Source organism: Portunus trituberculatus, chromosome 43, assembly GCF_017591435.1.
Source record: "Portunus trituberculatus isolate SZX2019 chromosome 43, ASM1759143v1, whole genome shotgun sequence".
NCBI classification, from domain to species: domain Eukaryota; kingdom Metazoa; phylum Arthropoda; class Malacostraca; order Decapoda; family Portunidae; genus Portunus; species Portunus trituberculatus.
Window position 1 is genome coordinate 4,236,762 of NC_059297.1, and position 23,909 is coordinate 4,260,670.

At 45.9% G+C, this 23,909-nt stretch overlaps 1 protein-coding gene across 4 annotated transcripts in view; it reads right to left on the reverse strand.

Moving 5' to 3' along the window:
* Positions 1–5,241: 5,241 nt before the first annotated feature.
* LOC123518045 (optomotor-blind protein-like) overlaps positions 5,242–23,909 on the reverse strand; it is a 186,819-nt gene continuing 168,151 nt past the window's right edge. For 3 of the 4 annotated variants that reach the window (XM_045278585.1, XM_045278587.1, XM_045278588.1), the window contains 4 exons: positions 18,003–18,149; positions 14,395–14,471; positions 9,308–9,507; positions 5,242–9,190 (listed from right to left, as the gene is read on the reverse strand). In XM_045278585.1, coding sequence (XP_045134520.1) covers positions 8,220–9,190; positions 9,308–9,507; positions 14,395–14,471; positions 18,003–18,149 — 1,395 coding nt within the window. In that variant the 3' untranslated portion in view covers positions 5,242–8,219. The remainder of the gene's footprint in view (positions 9,191–9,307; positions 9,508–14,394; positions 14,472–18,002; positions 18,150–23,909) is intronic. The other variant, XM_045278586.1, reaches the window with a different exon arrangement.

Sequence of the window (23,909 nt, forward strand, 5' to 3'; positions counted from 1 at the left end):
GGAAGAAGAAGAAACCGAAGATGATAACAACGATAATGATGTGAATAGAGCCGAGACGTAGAAAAAAAAAAATAGGAGACGAAAATAAGAAATAAAAGAAAAATGGTGAGGAAAAACAAGACAGAATACTGAACGACGAGAACAAAAAAAAAAAAAAAAAAAAAAGAGGAGGAGGACGAAGAAAAACGAGAAACAAAATCATTAAGACAAAAAAAAAAAAAACGAAAAGCGAGATATACAAAAATCGAGAGACGGAAAGGTGAGAAAAAAAATAAAAATAGATAAAAATAAAAGAAGAGGAGATGTGAAAGAAACGAAATGAAGAAGAATGAAGCGAGTGGGAGAGTTGGTGATCGATAAAGATGGAAGTGGAGGAGGTGATGTGAGATGAGGTGGTTAAAGAGGAATTGAGAAAGTGGAAGACGACAATAAATAAAGGGGAATATAAACAGTTGGGCAAGTTTATGTGGAGCAAGACCAAAGATGGAAGAGACGAACGAGATGGTGGTGGCGGCGGCAGCGGTGGTGGTGGTGGTGGAGCAAGAGAGAGAGAGAGAGAGAGAGAGAGAGAGAGAGAGAGAGAGAGAGAGAGAGAGAGAGAGAGAGAGAGAGAGAGAGAGAGAGAGAGAGAGAGAGAGAGAGAGAGAGAGAGAGAGAGAGAGAGAGAGAGAGAGAGAGAGAGATATATGAGACAAAACCTGAAATAAAAAGTGAAAAGAAAGTGAAGTGGCAGGAAGAAGGAAGAAGAAAAAAAAAAAAGGACAAAGATAAAAAGAAGAAAAGAGGAGAGACAAGGTGGAAGAAATAGTAAGAGTGGCTTGGAGAGAGAGAGAGAGAGAGAGAGAGAGAGAGAGAGAGAGAGAGAGAGAGAGAGAGAGAGAGAGAGAGAGAGAGAGAGAGAGAGAGAGAGAGAGAGAGAGAGAGAGAGAGAGAGAGAGAGAGAGAGAGAGAGACTGGGAGGTATTAGACTGAAAGGAGAGGAAAGAGAACACACGTAACTTCCCTCATCAACATCTTATCAGTTTCTTGAAAGGAATAAATCGCAGAAATAATGCCCATCTTGCTTAACTTTCATGGCTCCTAAACAAGACCAAATTGCGGGGCGGCCATGCTGAGGCGCCGCCGCGGGAGCTCAAGTCGTGGTGCAGCTGATCCTCCATGTAAATTTGCCTTGAAAGAGTAAATAAACTGGCTGGAAAAAGTATTAGAGACGCCTCATCCTTCCTCTTCCTTCCCACAATTTCTTCCTCCACACCTCTCTCTCTCTCTCTCTCTTTCTCTTCATTTATTCTTTCTTCCTAATTCTCCTCCTTTGTCGTTTTTGTCCTTTTCTCTCTCCTTCATCAATTTTTTTTATTATTTTTTTTCATAATTTTACTCTTTCTTTTCATTTCCCATTTTGAGCAAGTCACCTTTCCCAGCTTCCTCAGTTTCCTATTTTCTTTTTCTCCCTTCACTTATTCGCCCTCCTTCGGCAATATTTTTCTTTTGTTCTCCATTTTTCCTAGTATCAGCACGTTATCCTCCTTTCTTCCTTCCGTTTCTTTCTCTTCCACCTACTTTCCTTCTTTCTACAGTCCTTTTGTAGCTGTGGAGTGAAGGGTTTACTTTCCAGTGTAATGTTTCTCGCTTTAAATGTACGTACATGTTTTACTTTCATTGATTTTCCGCACCTTCGACTTGTTATTTTCCTTTTCCTCCTTTAATTTCCCCCTTCCTATACCTCTCTACCTCACCTGACTTAACTTTCCTCATTTTAAACACATTATCGATCTCTTTTCCCTACGTTCTTTCCTCCTTCAAACTAATTTCCCTCTTCATGTATCTCTACTTCTTACTATCTTTTCTCACTTTGGAGACCTACTTCACTAAGGTCAATGCCGAAACACATTCTTTTCGTGTCCCTCAAGTGTCTGGGTCCCTCCGTTCCTTCTGTGCTCCCTCAGTCCTAGCTCTCTCTTGTGTTTCTGTTCCCAGCATCGCATACCTTGATTGAAGTTAGCTGGATCAAATTAAAGGTTTAAATTGTGTCATACTATAGCTAGATTCCTTTTGACCTGTATTTCTAACTTTTTTTCTAGTTTACTGGGTAATAATGAGTTTTTTCTTTATTATTATCTTGCCATGAAGTGGAACAGATTGGTGGGTTGGTGGTTTAAGGAAGCCAGGGAGTCGCAGAAGTATTTATTATTATCTATACTTTATCTGTATCTATTGTTTTTGCTTATCTATTTTTTATACCTCTCTTGTTTTGTCTATCTTCTTTTCTATTTGCTTTTAGGTTACTTAGATCGAAAAACTTCTAAACGGTTCGTCTGTTTGTGCGTCTGTCCACCTGTCTTTACTTTAAGCCCTTCGCGTGTGTAGTCTGTCGGCTACCTGTTACTTCCTCTCCTTCCGCCACTGCCTTCCCTCCTCCTGATCGTGTATATTGCCTCTCCGTTGTCTTCAGCATTTCAAAGCTTTTGGAGCTTCCGTGTATCTACCTGCCTCCACATTCTCTAATGCTCTCTTCACCTTCTCTTCTCCTCGTCTCACTTCTCTCCCGTCGTCGGTTCCCGCTCTATTCCCTCTTGACTTTCCTCCTTTTCAGAACCTTTTCTGGTGTTTCCCTAAGTTTTCATTAGTCTTCGCAACTCTTCAGTGTATTTTTGCCAATAATCTTATAAGTCTTATCCTGTTTGTGTGTGTTCTGTTTGTATATCTACCTCTCTCTGTCTATCTGTCCTTTTGTCTGTGTCTGTCCGTCACTATCTCACATTAAACTAAAGGACAAAAATGTGTGGTTTGCTTTGGAAATATGCAGTATTTTTCAGAATATCCCTAAGTCTTCCTTGCTTCCATTATTCGTAAGTTAAATATCGTTCACAGCACAAAAGACGGCGCTGCTAAAGAGAACTATCCCTTGCCAACCTGTGCTCCTCTTACCTTTACCACACAACCGCTCTGAGCAGGAGACTAAAAGGCGTGAACAACGTTTTTTTTTTGTAGTCAATAAGGGAAATTCACTTATTCCTTCAGTTCCTCTACAACTGCCGCTAAAACTGAGGCATCCAATTATAGTGTCGACCAGTGTACATTCACGGATGCCGGGATAGAGACGAGCACACTGACGCAACTCCAGGTAAGCTACTTGGTCCTGGCTAGCAACTAATTCCCGTTTCATTCAACTGCCATTTAACTTTTGCAGAACCTCGACCAGTTAGCCAATCAGCCTCGCATGGGCCTCAGTCCTGTCCATCAAATTGTCGTTTTTTTTCATACTGACTGAAATACGCAAGTTTCCACGACCACTTATGCTGCTGGTGCTCTATTTACTAACAGGACCCTGGCGCCGGCCGACCCACCTGCATCTCACGAATACTATTATTCCTTCCCCAATTAGTCTCTCAGCGCGGCGTTTTTTTTTTTTCCCCGACACGTAAATTTACAATCCGTTTTGTGATTTGTGAGTGTCGCAGAATATAATCTATTCTCTGCCAGATGTGTTAGAAGGAGTGAGTGAGGTTTCTATTTATAGTCATTTATTTCTTCATTTCTTCGTTTACATTGAGATGCGATGTGATGTGAGCTGATGCGCTTGACAGAGAGAGAGAGAGAGAGAGAGAGAGAGAGAGAGAGAGAGAGAGAGAGAGAGAGAGAGAGAGAGAGTCCCACGAATGCCACAATCTTTCATTTTTGCAGAAATCCAGAATCTAATCAAATGAAAGAAACAAATAAATTGTTTTAATTTATTTGTTTATTGCATTTTTATTGTATAATAAGTGATTAATGCGGCACCAAGTGTTTAGGTCTTTGTGTCACTTGGAGAGTAAAACGCTGACTTCTCGTGACGCGTCTGTGAATTATCCTTACTACCTTCAATAAAACTATTGGGTAACATTCCACTTCAACTTCTGTGACCGTCAACTCAGTTTATTCGTTCGCACAGACATGTTTCAGTGCTCTTTTAGCCTGTAAATGAAACATGTTAAACGATATTCAAAATAATTTAATATGAAAGTATGTTGGTAGTTTCGTACGATACGTTTTCCGGAGGGCGGCACCAGAACGGATGACCAGCTTCTCCTCTTCCCGTGTTAAGAAGGCCCTGACTACTTTATGTTCTCCATAATGGTCCATGCAAAGGAGTAACTCTAATCTCCCTGTTCTGCCTCAAGGATCCTGATGCGACCCGGTCACTTACTGGTGATCAGGGAGACATGCCCATTTTCGTGCTGGGGTGTCGCCGCGGCGATGGCGATGATTCACTCAAATCTTGACTCGTTTGGTTGAGTCAGACTCGAACCACTTGTTTCGTTGTTACTAAGGTATTAGTTGACTTTATGCAAATTGTCTGGGCTTACTTTATTTATTTATTTTTTTTCAACCTAACGAACAGGATCAGCCAAAACAGTAGTCTGTCTAAACAAGATGATGGTCAGTGCGTAGTTTGCTTTTCCTGTTTCAACTCAGCCTGCCTGTACATCGGCTCGCCCCATCACCAGTCAGCTATATACACCTGCCTTGGCCTCCCTGCGGCCAACATAACGCTCATAGTTACTGTACCTTGCTCAGGAGGCGAAAAGTGTTGTCCACAGTGAGTCGCTTCCTTAGGCTTGGTGGAGGTGACCCTGTTGCAAGTATCCACCCACCCACCTGTCTTGAGGGGCGGCTCAGGCAAGCGTGGCCGGCACAAAATTCTGAGTAATGGAACGCCTCGATAGTGGTGCGTAATTATGATCTACATAATCAACTTTAAGTATTATATTTCCCAATCTATTTCCTAATATTAACATTGTCGTTTCCACGCTTATAATTTGATGGATAGCCAAATAAAGATCTTGATAGTTAAGAATTTAACATTTAAAAGTCTTTGCTGAGCATCACGTCAAACACTCCTCGATGTGGTTGCTATTGATGTACTAATTCATAATCATCTTGAGGGATTTGACGATACCAAATAAACTAGTGTGTTCTAATGGCAAGTATGTATAGATGCATCGGATTCAGGACATGAAATAATTTTTGCCATTACCGGATGGTAGAGGAAATGTGTAAAAGTAAGGAAATTGTATCCTCTTTAATGGCTACACTAGCAACTCACCAACCACGGCCAGCCAGAATGCCATGAGTGCCGCACCAGCTCCTGCAGGAGGCCCGCTGGTGTATTCATCACGCCATGTGCTGCCGTGATAAATCAGTAACACATATAGAAGAAACAAGAATAACACTGGTATTGTGGGTGAATTATAATGACAATTTTCTTCAAAAAGAGTATATTTTCATACAATACAGACATGACCAGAACATAATTGTTATTTACATCAGAATAACCAAATAAATACACGTAACTATCAATTAATATTATCCAGAGCTATTCTCACGGTCTGTACCACCGACGTGCCCCGGCCGACGACACCCGAGGCCTTGAAGGAGGGGCCGTGCAGTAATGTGGGCCGAATAAGTAGACGAAATGCAGCTCTACTGTGTGAAGAGTAGCACTGTCACTCATTCCAAATACCGAGAGCCAATGTGGAATTTCGTAAACGACAATATTTCAGATGCAACAATTTCTTTAGTCCTAACATTATTTTGTATTCTTTATTCCTGGTGGTAAGTGAGACCGCGGCGCCCCTACCCAGCCGGCCCTCGCTGGGCGTGACGGAGCTATCCACTGAGAAACACGTGACGTCATGACCAGGTGATGGTAAACATGAGAGATGAGAGTGAATATACATGGCATGAGATGAAGCAATGGGTCACGAAAGCAAATATCTCCTCATGTTGGTGTTGCTTCACTACCTAACCAGACACACACACACACACACACACACACACACACACACACACACACACTCTCTCTCTTTCACTCTCGTTCGCTCCGTGATAATGGCGCTGTGATGACAGGTGAATGAAGTAAAGACCGATGAGTCGCGAAATGCAATAAAAATTAAAATAACAAACAAAAATATGATATCCTATGAGAGAAAAATAACACGTATTTGTTTAGAAGAAAACGTGGAACTGCTTCATGGTTACCACTCCTGCTGGGGCACCGGAGCCAGGGAGTCTCCAGGGGAGTCAGGGGAGAGGGACTGGGCTGTCCGAAGGGAATCACGGGTTCGTGAGGGTCTGCGACCAATGAGAGGAGCCTATGAAGTGTTGGGTGGAGCAACCGCCAGCGCCCTCCAGCCGCCTGTCACTCGCCAGCATCGTCAATAGACCATCGTGCAAACACGGGAACAAATCATAAAACAGGAATTGGCTGGTCGAGAAGACTGTTGTGACACGAGGATGACAGGCCGGCTTGGAGGTGGGGACGAAGGCGCTGCTGGAGGGGCGACGGACTGCGGGCTGTGGCGGGGAGAGGGGCATAACACCGGGAATATTATGTAGATTTTTTGTACCATATCAAAACTCACACAGCGTCACCGCAATGCTTTGATGCATGCATATATATATATATATATATATATATATATATATATATATATATATATATATATATATATATATATATATATATAAAGAGCGGAAGGGAGTCGCGTAGTGATAGTGAAGTTAATGTTAGTGGAGCTCCAAGCTGAGAGTGGACGCGGGGATCCCGTTAGGGAATGCAAATAAACAAAAAACAAAGGGGTGTGCAAGGCGGACAAAAAACAGAGAAGGGGAGGAGGTCGTTGAGGGGTTTCGAGGCCAAGCGAGGCAGGTGGAGCCTCACCCGCCGCAGCCCGCCGCTCGGGGATCACTACGGTAATGCGAGGGTCGTGGTGGCCAGACACACACCAATAATGAGACAAAAATATTCAGGGGAAATAAAGAACCATTCTCTCAGTCTCTGTTACTCACTCAGACTTTCTCTCACTCTCTTCATTTTCCACTGTGAGAAAATATTATGTTCGAGTGTGAGTCTCTAACCTGCTAGCCACTGAGCTTTAGTTCGGCAAAGCTTAGTAGTAGTATGAATGATCTTGTCCTATACTCATTATTTGGCCTGCGTGACAGTGTGTGTGTGTGTGTGTGTGTGTGTGTGTGTGTGTGTGTGTGATCTTGTGTACTAATATGATGTATTACAAAAGTGTTAGTTATCGGGTAGGTTGATGTGGTGTACTACGGTGTGGTTTGTATTGATGTGCGGATGTGGTGGAGTGTTGTGTGATGTGGTGTTGTAAGGCGAGAGTCTATGACTTGGTGCTGTTTGGAGGGATGGTTAGGTATTACATGACGTATGTATGTATTATTGTATCTGTGTGTGTGTGTGTGTGTGTGTGTGTGTGTGTGTGTGGGCTCCCCGGGGTGCCCGCGTCGTGCCCTAGTGAGAGGCAGGACGCGGCAGTGAATGGGGCTGCGCCACACGTGGCCGTCAAGCCGCAGGTTACCACAGGCTACTAAAATGAAAACAAGAAGACACCCAGAGAAAACAAAGCACCATAATATTTCCATGACACCGGCCGTCTCTGGCGGCCGCTGGAAACTGCCTTAAATAGAGTTCACTTTATTTGTTTTTATTATCCGTAACCAGTTAGTTCCTCAGGTCCTGTTGAGGCCGTCATGTCACCGGTTGCGAGGCAGGACAATCGCTGCCACTGTGGAGGTCCGAGGCTCACTGTCCACGCCCCTCACCTTTCTCGTCTCCACATGACCTCGCCTCATATGCATCTTTCAACTGCCTCCGGGTATCTAAAAACTGAGCGTTGCCGAGCCTCCGTGTCGTCCTCACATCTCACTTTTCAGAGAACCAAGATGGTTTACACGCACACGCACACACGTACACACGCACCCGCAAACAGCTGGTGTCGGTCCGCTCTTTGGTATACGCTCTACTATCAAGTAGCTTTACGGACTATATACACGTGCAGCACACACACGGTCACTGCCGACCTTCACGCAGCGCGGGTCTAGGTTTTGTGCACGTCTGGAGGCTTCCCGCGTCATGTTTGCACTCGTGGCGCTCCCGGTGGCCCGCCGGCCCAGGGGAATCCCGGGGTTCTGTGACACTTTTTTTTTGTTTTTTTTTTAGTTGACCTGAGGTTAGCCTGTGGGGCGTCCGCTACTCCTGTCTACTCCTGGAGAAACACTTGGCACCGACGGCCCCCGAGGGGTTAGTGTGTGTCACGGGGGCCGGCGGGGGGAAGGGGCTAGAGTGGACTGGAGGAGCAGACGGAACCGCCGCTAAGGGCGTTTACGGCCACTAGGTGGGTGTGCAGGTGTCCTGAGGCGGACGCGGGGGCCCGCCCTCATTTATCAGCCATTTTAAGTGGATCTGGTAAGTCCGGACGACGGTCGAGCCCATTGACCATTTTTTCGATTGATTTCAGCTCGGAGGCGACGGAAGCGGCGTGGGCGGCAGAGACGGAGTGAGCGGCGGTGCGACGCACACCCTCCTCCAGCCGTGACCCCGCCTTGGGACTCACCGCTTGGAATGCTGAGGAGCCTCCCAGGGTCGTCTCGCCCAGCAGGGAGGACGAGAGTGTGGGCGTGAGGCAGGACGACGACAGTGATGATGACAATGATGAGGACAACATGGAGGAGAGGGAAGCAGCGGTGGAGGAGGCCAAGTAGGGCGTGAAGCGAGGCGGTTTGAGGCGATCAGGCAGGAGTGGGGAGGGGGCGGCGGGCGAGGAGGATGTGGGCGGCGCGGCGCTGAGAGAGCTGGTGCCGCCACACCCGCTGCCGCCCGCTGAGGACACCGCCAGTCCCGCCAGTCCTTGGTAGGTGTGGGATCCTAGGAGGTGGTGACCTGCGCCCGCCAGTAAGTTGTGGGCAAGGAGAAGGTTGTGGGCTACAGGCAGCGAGGTGGGAGGGGAGAGCGGCGAGGACCCATGCGGTGGCGCGCCTGAACCAGACCCAAGCAGCGGCAGCGGAAGGGAAGGCGGGCTGAGTCCTGTGCCTGAGGAGCCAGGCAGCATGAGGCCGTGAAGCCCCGCCAGGCTTTGCGCCGCGCCGGGGTATAGGCCGTGGGGATACAGGTAGGGCAGCAGATGAGGAGGCTGGAAGGGCGGACCAACGCTAATATTGGGAGTGGGATCAGATCCGCCAGAACCTGAAGGTTCTTCTTTCTCCGGCGCCACCTTCTTCAGCACCGAGAGTGAGTTTGGATCGTCCATATCGGAGTCTAGATCGCTCTTCCGCTTGACGGAGTCTCGACCAGATTCATCGGCGGCGTTGTTGTTGGTCTCCTCGCCTGACACGTCTGAATCCATTAACTCTGGAGAGAGGAATAGAAAAAAATCACACGTCATGGCGGAGACAAACAATGTACTGTACATAAAACAAATAAGTCAGCGCTAATACGACTTGAAACCTGCAGGGCAGCAGCACTCACCGTGAGCCGCGTCGCTGTGAGAGTCCGTCGTCCCCACCACGTCCAGGCGCTCGTCATCGTCGTCGTCGTCTTTATGGTTCTCGGAGTCCATGGGTGCGGCGTTGTCGGGGTAGTTGCGGATGTTTGGCAGCGCGATCTGGTGGTCGATTTTCTGCTCGTCTGAGGTCCGGCTCATCACCACATTCCTGTAGAAAGTAGAACTGCAAAATTAAGTCCAAATCTGTATTGGCATGTTGCAAATTTGTTTAACAAAAAACACTCCTACACTGTCTGCCACACTGCCACACCACAAGCACCTCTATGGAGACACTAACATACATCACACAGAAAACGGTAGTCGGCAATCTTTCCTCTATCTTTACACCATCTTCTTGCTTCTGATCTTCTCTTCCTTACTTCCTCCTTATTCTTCCCATCCCTGTGTCCCACCAGGCCTCGCACCTCCTCAGCCTTCCTCATTATCACCTCCCTGCCCGCCTCGCTCACCCGCACTGAACACTTTCATTCCATTTCCGGCTCTCCCAGTGTTCCCTACATGGCCATTACCTCAGGCCAGGTGTGAGATGTGCCGCCTCTGATCCTCAGGTAACTAGGGACCGCCCAGGTAAAGGAGAACCTCGTCAGCAGATACAGGTAAAATTGAGCTATAAACCCTCGCGCACCGACTGAAGCAAAAGACCCCAGCAGGCGGTTCCTCTGCCGGGCCGCGGACACAATAGCTCCCCCACTCACCGTGCAGGACTTAGGCGCTTCCCAAAAGTGTGAAGTCCGGACTACTACCTATCATGAGCGGCCAGGTGTTCGGGGACTTGTTAAGGGGAGGAGTGAAGTAACGAGCGCTAACTGCCTCGTTGACAGTCACGTGAGATGATGCGTGAGATAATTGTCGTGTTTAAAAGAAAAAAAAAAAAAGAGAACAAAATTATGACATCCAATTATTTACTCCTACCATAAACATATTCAGAAATCGTTAATTAGGAAGAAGTAGCGATGTGACAGCGAAATATGACGCACGGGAGAGAGAGAGAGAGAGAGAGAGAGAGAGAGAGAGAGAGAGAGAGAGAGAGAGAGAGAGAGATAATCAATATAATGTCGCCTTGCTCTTCCAGGCTGACATTCTCCTCAGTTTCAGTATGGGATGTCAATCTTTATTTTTGATGGCTGGAGATGAGCTAGGAAAGGACGAAACTTAACGGGAATGTGAAGGAAGGGGGAGGAGAAAGGAAAGGCGATTACTAGGTTAGCGGAGCAAGGAGGAGGAGGAGGAGTTGGGGAAGAAGGAGGAGGAGGAGGAGGATAGGGAGATTTGAATTAACTCGATGATACTGAGGGCTTCATTTTCTCAGCGCGAAATTTCCTCGTAAACAAGACATGATTTACTCTATATGAAGGTGGACGGCAAAGGAAGAGGAGGAGAAGTAAAAAAAAAGAAGTAGGAGAGGGAGATGAACAGGTGTGGCGGAGAAGGGCACGAAGAAGAATTAGGAAGAAGGCGCCTGGAGGTAACAAGCTGGCCGTAACTCAGAAGACACTGTACTCGGGCAAAGCAATCTGGTGATCAGGTCTCACTGTCTCACCATCACTGCTTCTTCCCAAAGGCTCCAGTTGAAAATATTCGTGTTTTTAAGAATATTTTTACGCTTCTGGTGATAGATGGCAATATTTCTAGTTTATTAAAAGAAAACTGCTTTGAAAACCTTGTTAGTTGTCTCTGTGGCCTTGGAAAATTGTGGTGAGAGGAGAAGGCGTTTCTGAATACGGGCGTAAGGATGATATGGGTAAGGAGACAGTTAGTGGAGGGTAAAAGGGGCTGTGAGTATTATGGTGGGATGTACTGAAATATAGATGGGATGGATGGAGAGTTAGTTACTGTATTATGTTTGTCTATTCTTATTTCTATATGTATTTATTTGTGTGTGTGTGTGTGTGTGTGTGTGTGTGTGTGTGTGTGTGTGTGTGTGTGTGTGTATTTGAGATGATATTGTGCTTATCGTATCTATGTTGTTGTTGTTGTTGTTGTTGATGTTGTTGTTAATGTTGTTGTTGGTGTTGATTTCCTTCCTACCTCTTCATTAAGGAAAAAAAAAAACACCTATCAGCAACTATTTCTTCTCATTTTTTACTGTATTTTCTTCACATGCTCATCTAATTGTGTTCCTCCCTTCTCTTATTATTCTCATTCTCTTAAAAAAAAAAAATCGTAAGTTACATGTTATTATTTCTTCATGGTATTTTGTTCTCAGGTAAGATTGTTTTCTTACGGTATTTAGTTCTAAGGTAAGATTTGTTTCGTTCTTCGGTTTTGTTATTTGGCGGGTATTCATTATCTTTCACCGCAACGTTCCCTGTCAGCCGCCATTTTGACAACAAGTGACACCCAATGCTTGACCGGGGTCGTTACTTGCCTCTGCAGGTGACGGGTTTCCTATTCTTATGATCTTCAACAAAAGGTAAAAGCATTCTTTGATCTATAATACCAGTCTCTCTCTCTCTCTCTCTCTCTCTCTCTCTCTCTCTCTCTCTCTCTCTCTCTCTCTCTCTCTCTCTCTCTCTCTCTCTCTCTCTCTCTCTCTCTCTCTCTCTCTCTCTTCAAATTGTAAAGGAGTGCAGAGAAATAGCTGCCGAAAACTCAGAACAATATTGAATGCTGAATTCTGACGCCAGTTTTGGGAAAGGAAGCTACACGGGAAGGAGGAAGGAAGACGGAGAGAGGGAGAGCAGATAGAATGAAGGCAGAGAAACACACACACACATACACACACACACACACACACACACACACACACACACACACACACACACACACCCTTTGGAGCCTGGGTAATCCACAAAGGGGTGGTGGTGCCGCTACTGCTGCGGTAACTAATGGTAATCCCTTAATACTGGTGTTGGCCCTGACCAGCACAATGCCTCAGCGGGGAGTGCGGCGGCGGGGCGCTGGGAGGGACGGAGGGAGGGAGAGGAAGGAGAGCAAAGGGAGGGAGGGGGAAGATGCGAGCTGGAGCAGAAGCAGGAGGTGAAGGAGGAGGAGGAGGAGGAGGAGGAGGAGGAGGAGGAGGAGGAGGGGGAGGAGGGCGCGTACAAAGGTCGGCTCTTTTCTCCACGTCTCACTTGAACTTCAAGGGTGACTATTACCATGTATTACACTTATTTATATTTTTACCAGTAATCTCAATAGGTCACACTCGAGGGGTGATTGTCCTTCAGGCCAGTGCTTGGGAGGGGTGGGGATGGGAGGCAGGCGGCACCGTGCTGGGAGGGCGGGGTGTGAAAGTGCTGGGAATGGTGCAGTGGTTGACATATCATGGATAGGAAGGGGAAGCGGTACTGTGCACGGAAGGACAACGTGTCATTTTGAGAGGGAGAGGGAGCGCTGTGTAGTGACTGATTGATTGACTGACAATGATTCATGTGTCACAACAACGGGGGTCATATGGCGTCACACAGCGCTGGGAGGTGGAGGGAAGTATTGCCTTGTGAGATGACAGTGGTGTATGGGAGCGCTGGTAAGGCTGGGAGGCGGCTGGTGGTGTCCTTGATACAAACGAAGGAGTATCATAGAACACTCATACTCAAATAGAAGAGAAGACTAATCAGTTTCTAAGCAACCACCGAGGAATGCACAATCAGAGACCACAATTCAGAGAAAAGTTAAAGAAAGATATTAAAGAAGACATGCATACATAAACCACTTCAAAACAAAAAAAAAAGAAAAAAAGAAACCGCAATGAAGTTTAACGAGAGAAAAAAAATATCGCTTTACAGACATCATGGGCCATTTACGCAGGGTGAAGACATAAACAGCAACCAAAGTGGACAGGTTATTATGAAACAGGAAGACGAAGGTGCAACATTATGTGCAGACCAGCGGAGCACGAAGAAGAGTTGCTAGTGAAAACAAGGAGAGGAATTACTACTTGCATGTTGAGGATGAAGACAACTCGCTTCTCTGTTCACGCGAGGGAATCTATCAACAACGGAATTAAATTGTATAGAAATAGACTAAAAAACGAAAAAAAATAAGAAAAAGGTGTAAAAAGGAATAGCCAAAACAAAGGAGAATAACGACTAGAAATTAAACAAAACAGCAAGTATATATCTATTTTCCGTTCTTTTTCTTTTCTTTCTCCTACTTCTTCCACCTCCTTCCTTCGTCCTCCTAAAGACAATCTCCTTCGTCACCTTCTTGCCAAGTTCAGGAAATTATGCATTTTACCCAGGAAATGAGAGACGAGGGCCAACACCTCCTGCGGTTCCTTGTCCTACTTTGCCTCCTTCACACCAAAACGGGAAAATGGGGAGGAGAAAGGAGGAGAAGCAGAGGACAGAAGAGAGGAGGAGAGAAGTTTGTGAGAGGAGGAATAGGTCATAACGAAAGACTACTTTTGCTGGGCGTTGCATTAAAGAATCTTGGGTTACATGTGTGTTTGTAAAGGTTTTATAAAAAAAGATTTATGCTTGTCACTCACGCAGGCTGCAGTTTTATATGAATACCACACCGAACGATCACATTATGCGTAAAAAAAACAGCGTATTTCCACACGTCTATTGACATTGGCGAAAATATTTTTTAGACTTTCTTTTGTGCAGGAAAGGAGGACAGCCACCACGGTGTCTGATCCCTTAAACATGTGTCAGCTGGATGTAAAAAAAAATATTATATAAGGTGTGACCGTGTTCTCGTTGCATGATGTGGGGTGATTTGAGGGCGGCGTGAGGTTGTCAGGCTGTCTGTCCGTGACTCAGGCCATCGCGACGCTGCCTCCTCTCCCTCCCCTCCCTCCCCCCTTCTCACACACTTGACAAGATGAAAAGAGGACCTCCTGCTTCTCAGACACACACACACACACACACACACACACACACACACACACACACACACACACACACACACACACACACACACACACACACACACACACACACACACACACACACGCACACACACACACACACACACACACTCTTCTGTCTCTCTCTCTCTCTCTCTCTGTCTCTCTCAGCTGAAACTCGATAAAAATGAATACTCAGACACACTCAGCCCTACTACTTGCTATGCTCGGAGACAAAGCTCAAGCGCCACTTACTTCTTCTCCCGCTTGCCAGCACCAGTGTCACGGAAGCCCTTGGCGAAGGGGTTGTTGTCGATCTTCAGCTGCGTGATCTGTGGAAGAGCAGAGGCGAGGTCACGGTGAGAATATGAATCCAGCAAACAGTGACAATAAAGACTTAGGAAGAGAATAAGAGGATCAGTTAACCCATTCAGTATCATGACGTGTTTTCATATTCATTCTGGTTAATATTTGGTGATTTTAAGTGGCTTCAGAAACTTATGTGTGTGTATTAAAATAGTGAAGACTGGCCATTAATCTTCTCACCTCCATAGACCCTTCTTAATGTCAATAAAATCGTCTAATCATACCAAAAACTCACGGTAAAAATGAGTCCCAGTATTGAAGGGGTTAAAGTGACTTGAATGGCCGATATTGACAGCATGATCAATATTAGCACACCCTGACAAAGTGATTGGCTGATTCAAATGCGTCATAACAAGCGGGTAATGTGACGCTGTAAATCAATAGTCAATATAAATGAGAGAGGTGTCGAGACATTTATCCCTGAATTTTAACTGATTCCTTTGATTCTTTTGTGGAGACTGTAGTTTAAGTGGGGCCTTTTTATTTTCTAATATTCATTTTTTTGCCCTTGGTAGTTCTCCCTCTTACATAAAAAAAAAAAATCTGTTAAAAAGAGATAAAATAAGCATTGTCTTAAAAATACTGATCTTATCCTACCACTACGAAAGCTCAGTCTTTTTTTAAATTTCATTATATTCAGATTTTACACTATCAATTTTTTTCATTCCACGTTATTTTCATTACTCTATTCATTCTGTCCTGTTTCCCTCATCCTAACTTCCCTGACCACCATTTACTTTACCCTTTCCCCTACATACAGTCTCCCTTAAGCCCGTCTCTCTGCCATTACATAACAACACAACACAAAACAATAAAACCTCCAGTAAAACAAACGATAAGGAAAACCATCACAGTGTTGGCTGGACGTGAGTGGAAATTATCAATCGTTCTCGTAGAGTGGAGAGAAAATAAAGATAAAAAAAAAGAAGCTTAATTCCTCTCTTAGGTTTTGTTGCCAAGTCGTTACCAAATTATGGGAAAAAAAATATCTGGCAGGTTCTCTTTCCTTAGGCGGCTGTGGAGGAGTAGAGGGAGATTGAAGAGCTGGAGGGAATCAAGTCGCCTCTAACTCCTCCTCCATCTCCTCCTCCTTCCAAGCGCTAAGATGGCGAATGGTGAGGAAGAGAGGAAAGACAAGAGTGTGTAGGAAGGAGAGAGGAAGGGTGTAGGGGGCGATGGAGGAAGGTGTGTTGCTTCGACTTTGGTTCCTGAGAGAGAGAGAGAGAGAGAGAGAGAGAGAGAGAGAGAGAGAGAGAGAGAGAGAGAGAGAGAGGATGGGAGGGGAGGGAAGCGGTATACGAGGCGCGGGTGTGTGAGTCATCATCCTGTACCTTATTACTTTTATTTCACTGTGTTTTGTTTTACGTAACTATTAATTTCTTCCTTTTCTTTCTCATAACGTTCAGTGACATACATTTTTTTTTCTCATAAGTGTATTTTTAGTTTGATATGTGTCCTTTAATCTGATTCTCGTAAAACTCTCTCTCTCTCTCTCTCTCTCTCTCTTGTGTCCTCTCCCCTCCCATCCTCATCCTCCTCTTCCTCCTTCCGCTGTTCTTACTTAATATTCAGCGAGAAGAAAGATGATGAAATGACTGTAAAATACCGTGCGCGGGCGGCTGTAATTGAATCATAACATTAGAGGTCGGGCGTCGCTCATATGTCAACACTGGCCCTCACTGTCCCTGCGCCTCGCCCGGCAGTGACTTCGGCGGCCCTGTGGAGGCAGTCAAGCGCAATTTCCCTGCCAATTTAATGAGATAACGAGGGAAAAATAGTGAAAGAGAGACGAAGAGATCAAGTGCTGCTTCAGTTTGTGTGGTTATGTGTCTATGGGGAGTGATGAGGCAACAGTGGGAAGGGACAGGAAGAGGTGGGGGAGTGTAGGGTCGGGCGAAGGTTCGGACGTGGACAACTGGATAAAGAAGGCGTCTCGGCGATCATTTCCACCAAGTGTCAGGGAGGTGCTGGCCCTACCCCGCCCCGCTCGTCTCCCTACACCCAGCCTGCCTCGACTGTGGTCCTCCCTGCCTCTCCTGATCCCTACCGCCCTCCATCCCTGCTTCCTGCTTCCTCATCCCCATATACACTATGCACACAAACACAAAACTCAATGGAACAATGAAACTGTGACAATGTATTAAAGATTTTCCTTCACCAATAAAAGTTTACCGTTCGTTTCCTTTGTTCTCACTCCCTCCCTGACTGCATCTCCCTCACTCCCCAGCGCCGCATGTCCCTACCTACCCCGCCCCTTTCCTCCCGCACGCCGCCGCCCACGAGGGGAAAGTGGTGGTGGCGTCTGCGGCTTCACACTGTCACCGACATATATACAAGTCGTCCTTCACTGGCGGTGACGATCAATGCACACCATGTAATCTCATAAAAAAAATGTGACTTTTCTTCTTCTTTCTCTTCCTGCTTCTCACATTCGTGCTACCAATGCCTCTGTCCTGCCGCCTCGCCACCACTGCCGTGCGTGTTGTGTGCTGCACTCACACCTAAACACCGGCTCATTTTCATTCCACAGCCTTGTCTTCACTATGAACACACCTTCAGGTGTTAGCTTGATGCATTTCACGACATAAAGAGAGTCTAACATCAGTAGTTATTTTCTATTTTTGGCTTTTAGTTCGTAGAATTTCACCAGTAACATTAAAGGAGTTATGACCGTTCCTTTCGTGTACACTCATTGCCACTTGCAGCAATGTTACGTCTCAGACAAATTATGTAATTACCTAATGCCATCTATTACGATTAGGTGTAAAAAGAGAGAACGGAAAGTGCTCTCACTGCCAGTGGATATGATTGATCCGCAAGCTATGAATGTTGCTGAACACACACACACACACACACACTCGACTCACAATCGAGAGGGCCGGGTTCGAGTCCTGGCGCGGCGAGGCAAATGGGCAAGCCTCTTAATGTGTGGCCCCTGTTCACCTAGCAGTGAATAAGTACGGGATGTAACTCGAGGGGTTGTGGCCTCGCTTCCCCGGTGTGTGGAGTATGTTGTGGTCTCAGTCCTACCCGAAGATCGGTCTATGAGCTCTGAGCTCTCTCCGTAATGGGGAAGACTGGCTGGGTGACCAGCAGACGACCGTGGTGAATTACACACACACACACACACACACACACACACACACACACACACACACACACCGCGTAGTGTAGTGGTTAGCACGCTCGACTCACAATCGAGAGGGCCGGGTTCGAGTCCCGGAAAGCAGTGAGGCAAATGGGCAAGCCTCTTAATGTGTGGCCCCTGTTCACCTAGCAGTAAATAGGTACGGGATGTAACTCGAGGGGTTGTGGCCTCGCTTTCCCGGTGTGTGTTGTGTGTGATGTGGTCTCAGTTCTACCCGAAGATCGGTCTATGAGCTCTGAGTTCGCTCCGTAATGGGGAAGACTGGCTGGGTGACCAGCAGACAACCAAGGTGAATACACACACACGGTCAGTACAAAGGGGACGGGACAGGCCACGGGAGCGCACTCACCTTCTCATTCTGGTAGGCGGTGACGGCTAGGAACTCAGTCTCCTTGAACACGTAGGTCCTGAAGGTGGAGTAGGGCAGCTTGAGGATGTCGTTGGCTCTCACCAGGTGGAAGCGTGGCTGGTACTTGTGCATGGAGTTGAGGATCGTCTGTGGAGGGAAAAAAAGAGAGAAAAAAGGTTAGATTAGACTGAACTCGAGTTATTAATAGAAAAAAGAGACGTGACACAGTTAGAAGTTTATTTGACAGTAATTATAACAATTACATAATATCTTAATGACTAAATGATGGACAAACAGTGAGTGAGAGAGTGAGAGGGAGGGAGGAAAAGAGAGAGGGGGGAAGGGAGGGATGAAAGATACGTTACGATTACTATGATGACAGGAATGAGTGACGGTGCGATGAGGATTGGCACAACGATAAGTGATAACGTGCCACTCAATGAATGTTCAGTGAATACTCCAGGGAAATGCTTCGCGGAATGCCATCAGCGGGACGCCAACGAGGTGGTCATTACACGCAGCAATGAAAGGTTAACGGCATGAAAACCGCATGATTTCAGGAGTGGAGAAGGGACGGAAATATAAATAAATAAATGATATAAAAGGACATAGCTGCAGAGAGAGAGAGAGAGAGAGAGAGAGAGAGAGAGAGAGAGAGAGAGAGAGAGAGAATCTACAGCTCAGTCCAGTGAATAGGAGATAAGGTTAGTGGTCGGCGTCAAGGGGAAGGAGGAGACGAGGGTAAGGCACGGAGGAAGGACCACCAAGACCACCCGGACCTTCACATCGAGGACCACCAAGGTCACCAAAGCCCCGACGCGACGCCTCAAGACCACTTCAGACCGTGTAGACCGTCACCGGGAGCCACCACTCTGCATCACGGAGGGCCACCCGAGAATATAGAGAGAGGGAGAGTGCCAGTGTTCTCTCTCTCTCTCTCTCTCTCTCTCTCTCTCTCTCTCTCTCTCTCTACTCTGCTCTGCTCTTTTTTTAGTGTCTGTCTGTCAGTTTGTCAATCTACATATCTGTGAGTGTGTCTGTCTGTCTCTCAATCTGTCTGTCTTTCCGTCTTAGTTTCTCTCTCTCTCTCTCTCTCTCTCTCTCTCTCTCTCTCTCTCTCTCTCTCTCTCTCTCTCTCTCTCTCTCTCTCTCTCTCTCTCTCTCTGTGTGTGTGTGTGTGTGTGTGTGTGTGTGTGTGTGTGTGTGTGTGTGTGTGTGTGTGTACCCCTTCTCCCTTTACACTCCAGCGCTAAAGACGTGGCAAGTCCCGGAAGAAAGAGTCACGACAAAGGAGAGACAGAAGTCATTTATCTTACAAATTAGAGAGCGAGAGAGCCCAACCTTACAAGCCTGGACCGCCTTGCCTTGTCAAACACCGCAGGCAAAACTACTTGGCGGACACGCAAGCAGGTTCACCTCGTCTCGTCTCCTCGTTCCGCCTTGTCCTGGATACTTACTCCAACTCTCCCCGCTGTCCTAGCTAGCCCTGATTACTATTTTCCTACGCGAGACTTAGGCGAGGAAAGGTGAAAGTAAAAGGAGATGGGTGGAGTGAGGATAGTGAGAGAGGAGTGGGGGAGGGACTAGGAGGGAGGAAGAAAGACCGTGACACACTTGATGTAAATATTTAAGTTCGTCCCTTGGTCCAAATATGCCTTGGTGTAATAACGGAGGAGGAGGAGGAAGAAGAGGAGGAGGAGGAGGTTGTGGAGGAGAGGAAGAGGAGGAGAACAAGAGAAACAGAAGAAGAAAAAGAAGAACAAGAAGAAAGAGGATCTAGAGCATGAAAGAAATGGAGAAGAGGGAGAGGAGGAGAAGAATGAAATGATAAGAAAAGATAAGAGAGAAGAAGAGAGAGAGAGAGAGAGAGAGAGAGAGAGAGAGAGAGAGAGAGAGAGAGAGAGAGAGAGAGAGAGAGAGAGAGAGAGAGAGAGAGAGAGAGAGAGAGAGAGAGAGAGAGAGAGAGAGAGAAATGATAAAAAAAAAGGCGAAACAGGAGGATTTGAAGCATAAAAAAATGAACAAGAAAAAAGAGAACTAAACAAGCGAAGAAAGGAGAACATGAAGAAGAAGAAGAAAATAAAAAGAAGACATAAGAGAGAAAGAAAGAAAGTGGAGGAGATAAAAACTGCAAAAATAGAAGAAAACCAGACAAAGACGAGGAGGAGGAGGAGGAGGAGGAAGAGGAGGAGGAGCAAGAGGAGAAGAAGAAGGAGGAGGAGAAGTAAGATAAGGTTTGAGGTAAGCGTAAAAGGAGGAGAGGGAGGAATGAAAAGAAAGTTAAGAAAAATAGGGATAAGAAGAGGGTAAGGGCGGGGTGACAGCGGCCGGCACTTGGCACTGATGGACCTCAATAGGCACCCAGCTACTGTTGGCGGCCCTTCCCTGTGGTCCCCGGCGCCTCTCTCAGCCAGTCCCGCCTCTTTATTCCTCTCCCTCTCTCTCATTGCAGTTGACATCTCTTTTCCTCCACGTCTCCTTCTCCTTCCTATGTCTGTCTGTCTGTCTGTCTGTCTTTTTACATCTCTCTCTTTACAGTTTATTTGGTTTTCTATTCTATTTTTGTTTCTGTTTGTTTGTGTGTTTTATCAGTGGTTGTTCACGTGTTGTGTGTCGATCTCTGTCTATCTCTTAAGTTGTTTGCCTATTTGTTGATTTCTTTATTTTTTTTCTGTTTTGATGTCATTTTGTTTGTTTACCAGCTTCCTCTCTCTCTCTCTCTCTCTCTCTCTCTCTCTCTCTCTCTCTCTCTCTCTCTCTGTCTTGCGTCTGTGTTTGAATCTTCATCATGTTTCTTCCTTGCACACGTTATCAATCCAGCAACACAGGCGCCGCTCCCCTTTCACCCACATCACACAACGCTTCTCTTCCTCCAAATAGTCTCTATGTAGAATCCACCTTGACCATTACAGCCATCTTAATTTCGGTTCTGTATTTGAGTATCATGAAGAGAATATCTGGAAGTGTTAAGGAGGTTTTGCATAGTAATTTTCCTTTGCATATACATATATTTTAAAAGTGAATATAGATCATCCTTGCATGTTTGCTGTGTGTGTGTGTGTGAGTGTGTGTGTGTGTGTGTGTGTGTGTGTGTGTGTGTGTGTGTGTGTGTGTGTGTGTGTGTGTGTGTGTGTTTATATTCATGCATGCCCGTTTATCTGGCTGTCTGTCATCCTCCATTGCTACTCTTATCACCGCGTGGCTGTTTGTTATCGCCGTCATCATCTCTCCTTGCCTCCTCTCTCTCTGCCGCGGTCCTCACAAGTGGAGTCTAAATTTACAGCAGCCTCACATGCGTCCATTCTTATCTCCTTCTCTTCATGCTACGTTCGCTTCGCTCTCATTTCCCGACAACGAAGGGAGAGAGAGAGAGAGAGAGAGAGAGAGAGAGAGAGAGAGAGAGAGAGAGAGAGAGTTTAGTATGACAATGCACCATCAACCTCCCAACGCCCTCCAAGGCACCACTACTTCTCGGCTTGCGCTTTGATCTCATCTTCATCAATCGACACAGCTATTTTTAAGCCTTGTCTCATCTCTCTCTCTCTCTCTCTCTCTCTCTCTCTCTCTCTCTCTCTCTCTCTCTCTCTATCTATCTATCTGGTATATTCCGCAAACTATTTATTTCTTTATTTCATACATCCAGTTATTCTTCTCTTTAAATATCGAGTGGCTTGAGTTTTTCTTACACTATTTCTCTTCCTCATTCCTTCTACAGTGACGATTAGTATCAAATTGCACAAGTTTCTAAGCGCTCCGTCTACTACTGCGATATGTAGCTCTGGTGTTCCTCCGGTTAAGCAATGCACCACCAGCCAGTGAATTCCCCTTCCCTGCTCCTCTTCCTTTCCCTGCCTCCCGCTCTCCGCCTCGCCACACCACACATTGCGCAACCTAAGGCTTTTCACGCGGTAATGGACTGTAATCACCTCTCGTTATTATCAGTGCATATACGTAAGTAATTCAACACGAACTGCAGTTTAATAATTTTTTGTTGTGGTCTTCTTGCATGTGATTAAAATGCATGTATATAAATTTTAGAGCCGTTTGTTACTGATGCCGCTGTGTGGTAATCTAACTTGAAGAGACTAATTTGACCAGCATGTGCTTTTTATGTATGTGAGATTGACTACTGCTACTGCCACTACTACTACTACTACTACTACTACTACTACTACTACTACTACTACTACTACTACTACTACTACTACTACTACTACTACTACTGATAGAAATAACACGGAAAAAATAAATAAAAAGAAATCTACAACTGAAAATTTGCAGAAAATATCCACAAATATAAACAAAGAAACGAAACAAATAATAAACAAATCAACACCGAAATCTTGCTCTCTCTCTCTCTCTCTCTCTCTCTCTCTCTCTCTCTCTCTCTCTCTCTGTTCATCACCATGCATGTTCTCTCACGAGTCTCCGCATCATCCTTCTTCCCTGTCCTCGCTCTCTTATTCCGGCACATCCAGCTGTTTCATCGTCTTGTCTTCGTATTCTTTCCTTTACGCTCTTCTTGTTCCTTAACACACGTCTTACATTCTGAGCCTCAAATGTATGACGGCGCGCGATTTTGTCATCATACGCCTTATATTTCTTGTCATGCACAGAGAAAGAGAAAGAGAGAGTGAGAGAGAAATATAAAGAGAGAATTCCTGTTTTGCTATATTCTCTCTCTCTTTCTCTTTCTCTCTCTCTCTCTCTCTCTTGAACATGGTTTTTACGAACCCAAAGGACACACACACTAGACAAATACGAGGAAAAATTACAAAGTGAAAAGAAACACATAAAAAAAACGAGAGAGACAGCGACGGAGAGAGAGAGAGAGAGAGAGAGAGAGAGAGAGAGAGAGAGAGAGAGAGAGAGAGAGAGAGAGAGAGAGAGAGAGGGACAGGAGAGGTGAGGGGTGAGGGGGTGAGTGGTGGAGGAATAGGAAGGCAGCCCACGGATCCCTAATGATGGCGTGCACCCAGAGCGGCGCCTCAGACAATAGCAAGGAAATTTTGTTGTTACGCGACTTGCACCCAAAAGTGAGCCTAGGAGATGGGAGTGAGGGATGGGGTAGGGGAGAATGGAGGGGTAGAGGAATGGAGGGATGGAGGGATGGAGGGAAGGAGAGAAGGAGGGAAGATGGAGGAAGGAAGGAAGGAAACAAGGGTAAACTGTGAAGCTCTTCTTAATTGCTTTATGTTGCGACTGGAGTGTGAAGGGAAGTGTTTATGTGTGAGTGAGGTTGAAAGTTAAGGAGTTTTTATGAATGAAAAGTAAAGGAAAGGTAAGTTTTGTGAGTGTATTGCTTTGTGTGTGTGTGTGTGTGTGTGTGTGTGTGTGTGTGTGTGTGTGTGTGTGTGTGTGTGTGTGTGTGTGTGTGTGTGTGTGTGTGTGTATGTCTGTGTGTGTGTGTGTGTGTGTATTTAAGGATTATGGAAAATAGCTCAAATTCTCTCTCTCTCTCTCTCTCTCTCTCTCTCTCTCTCTCTCTCTCTCTCTCTCTCTCTCTCTCTCTCTCTCTCTCTCTCTCTCTCTCTCTCTCTCTCTCTCTCTCTCTCTCTCTGTCTAGTTAAAAGTACAATACATAGTCTTCGGCACAGAGGGAGACCAGACCAACCCCGACACAGGTACGTATAGACAGACAAACAGACAGACATACATACATACAGACAGACAGATGGACCTCTCAAAGCATTCACTCTCTTATGAACCTTTCCCTAAAATCCGATCGGAGCGCAACGTGTTTACATATTGAATGCCGTTAATCCCTGAGGCTGAAGATCACACGGAGGGCTGCCAAAGCTGGAGAAATGCTGCTGCTTCTTCCCTTCTACAAGAAAAAAAAATCTAAAAAGAAGTGAGACGAAAGACCGAACACTCCCCCGCACCACCCCACACACCCACACACAC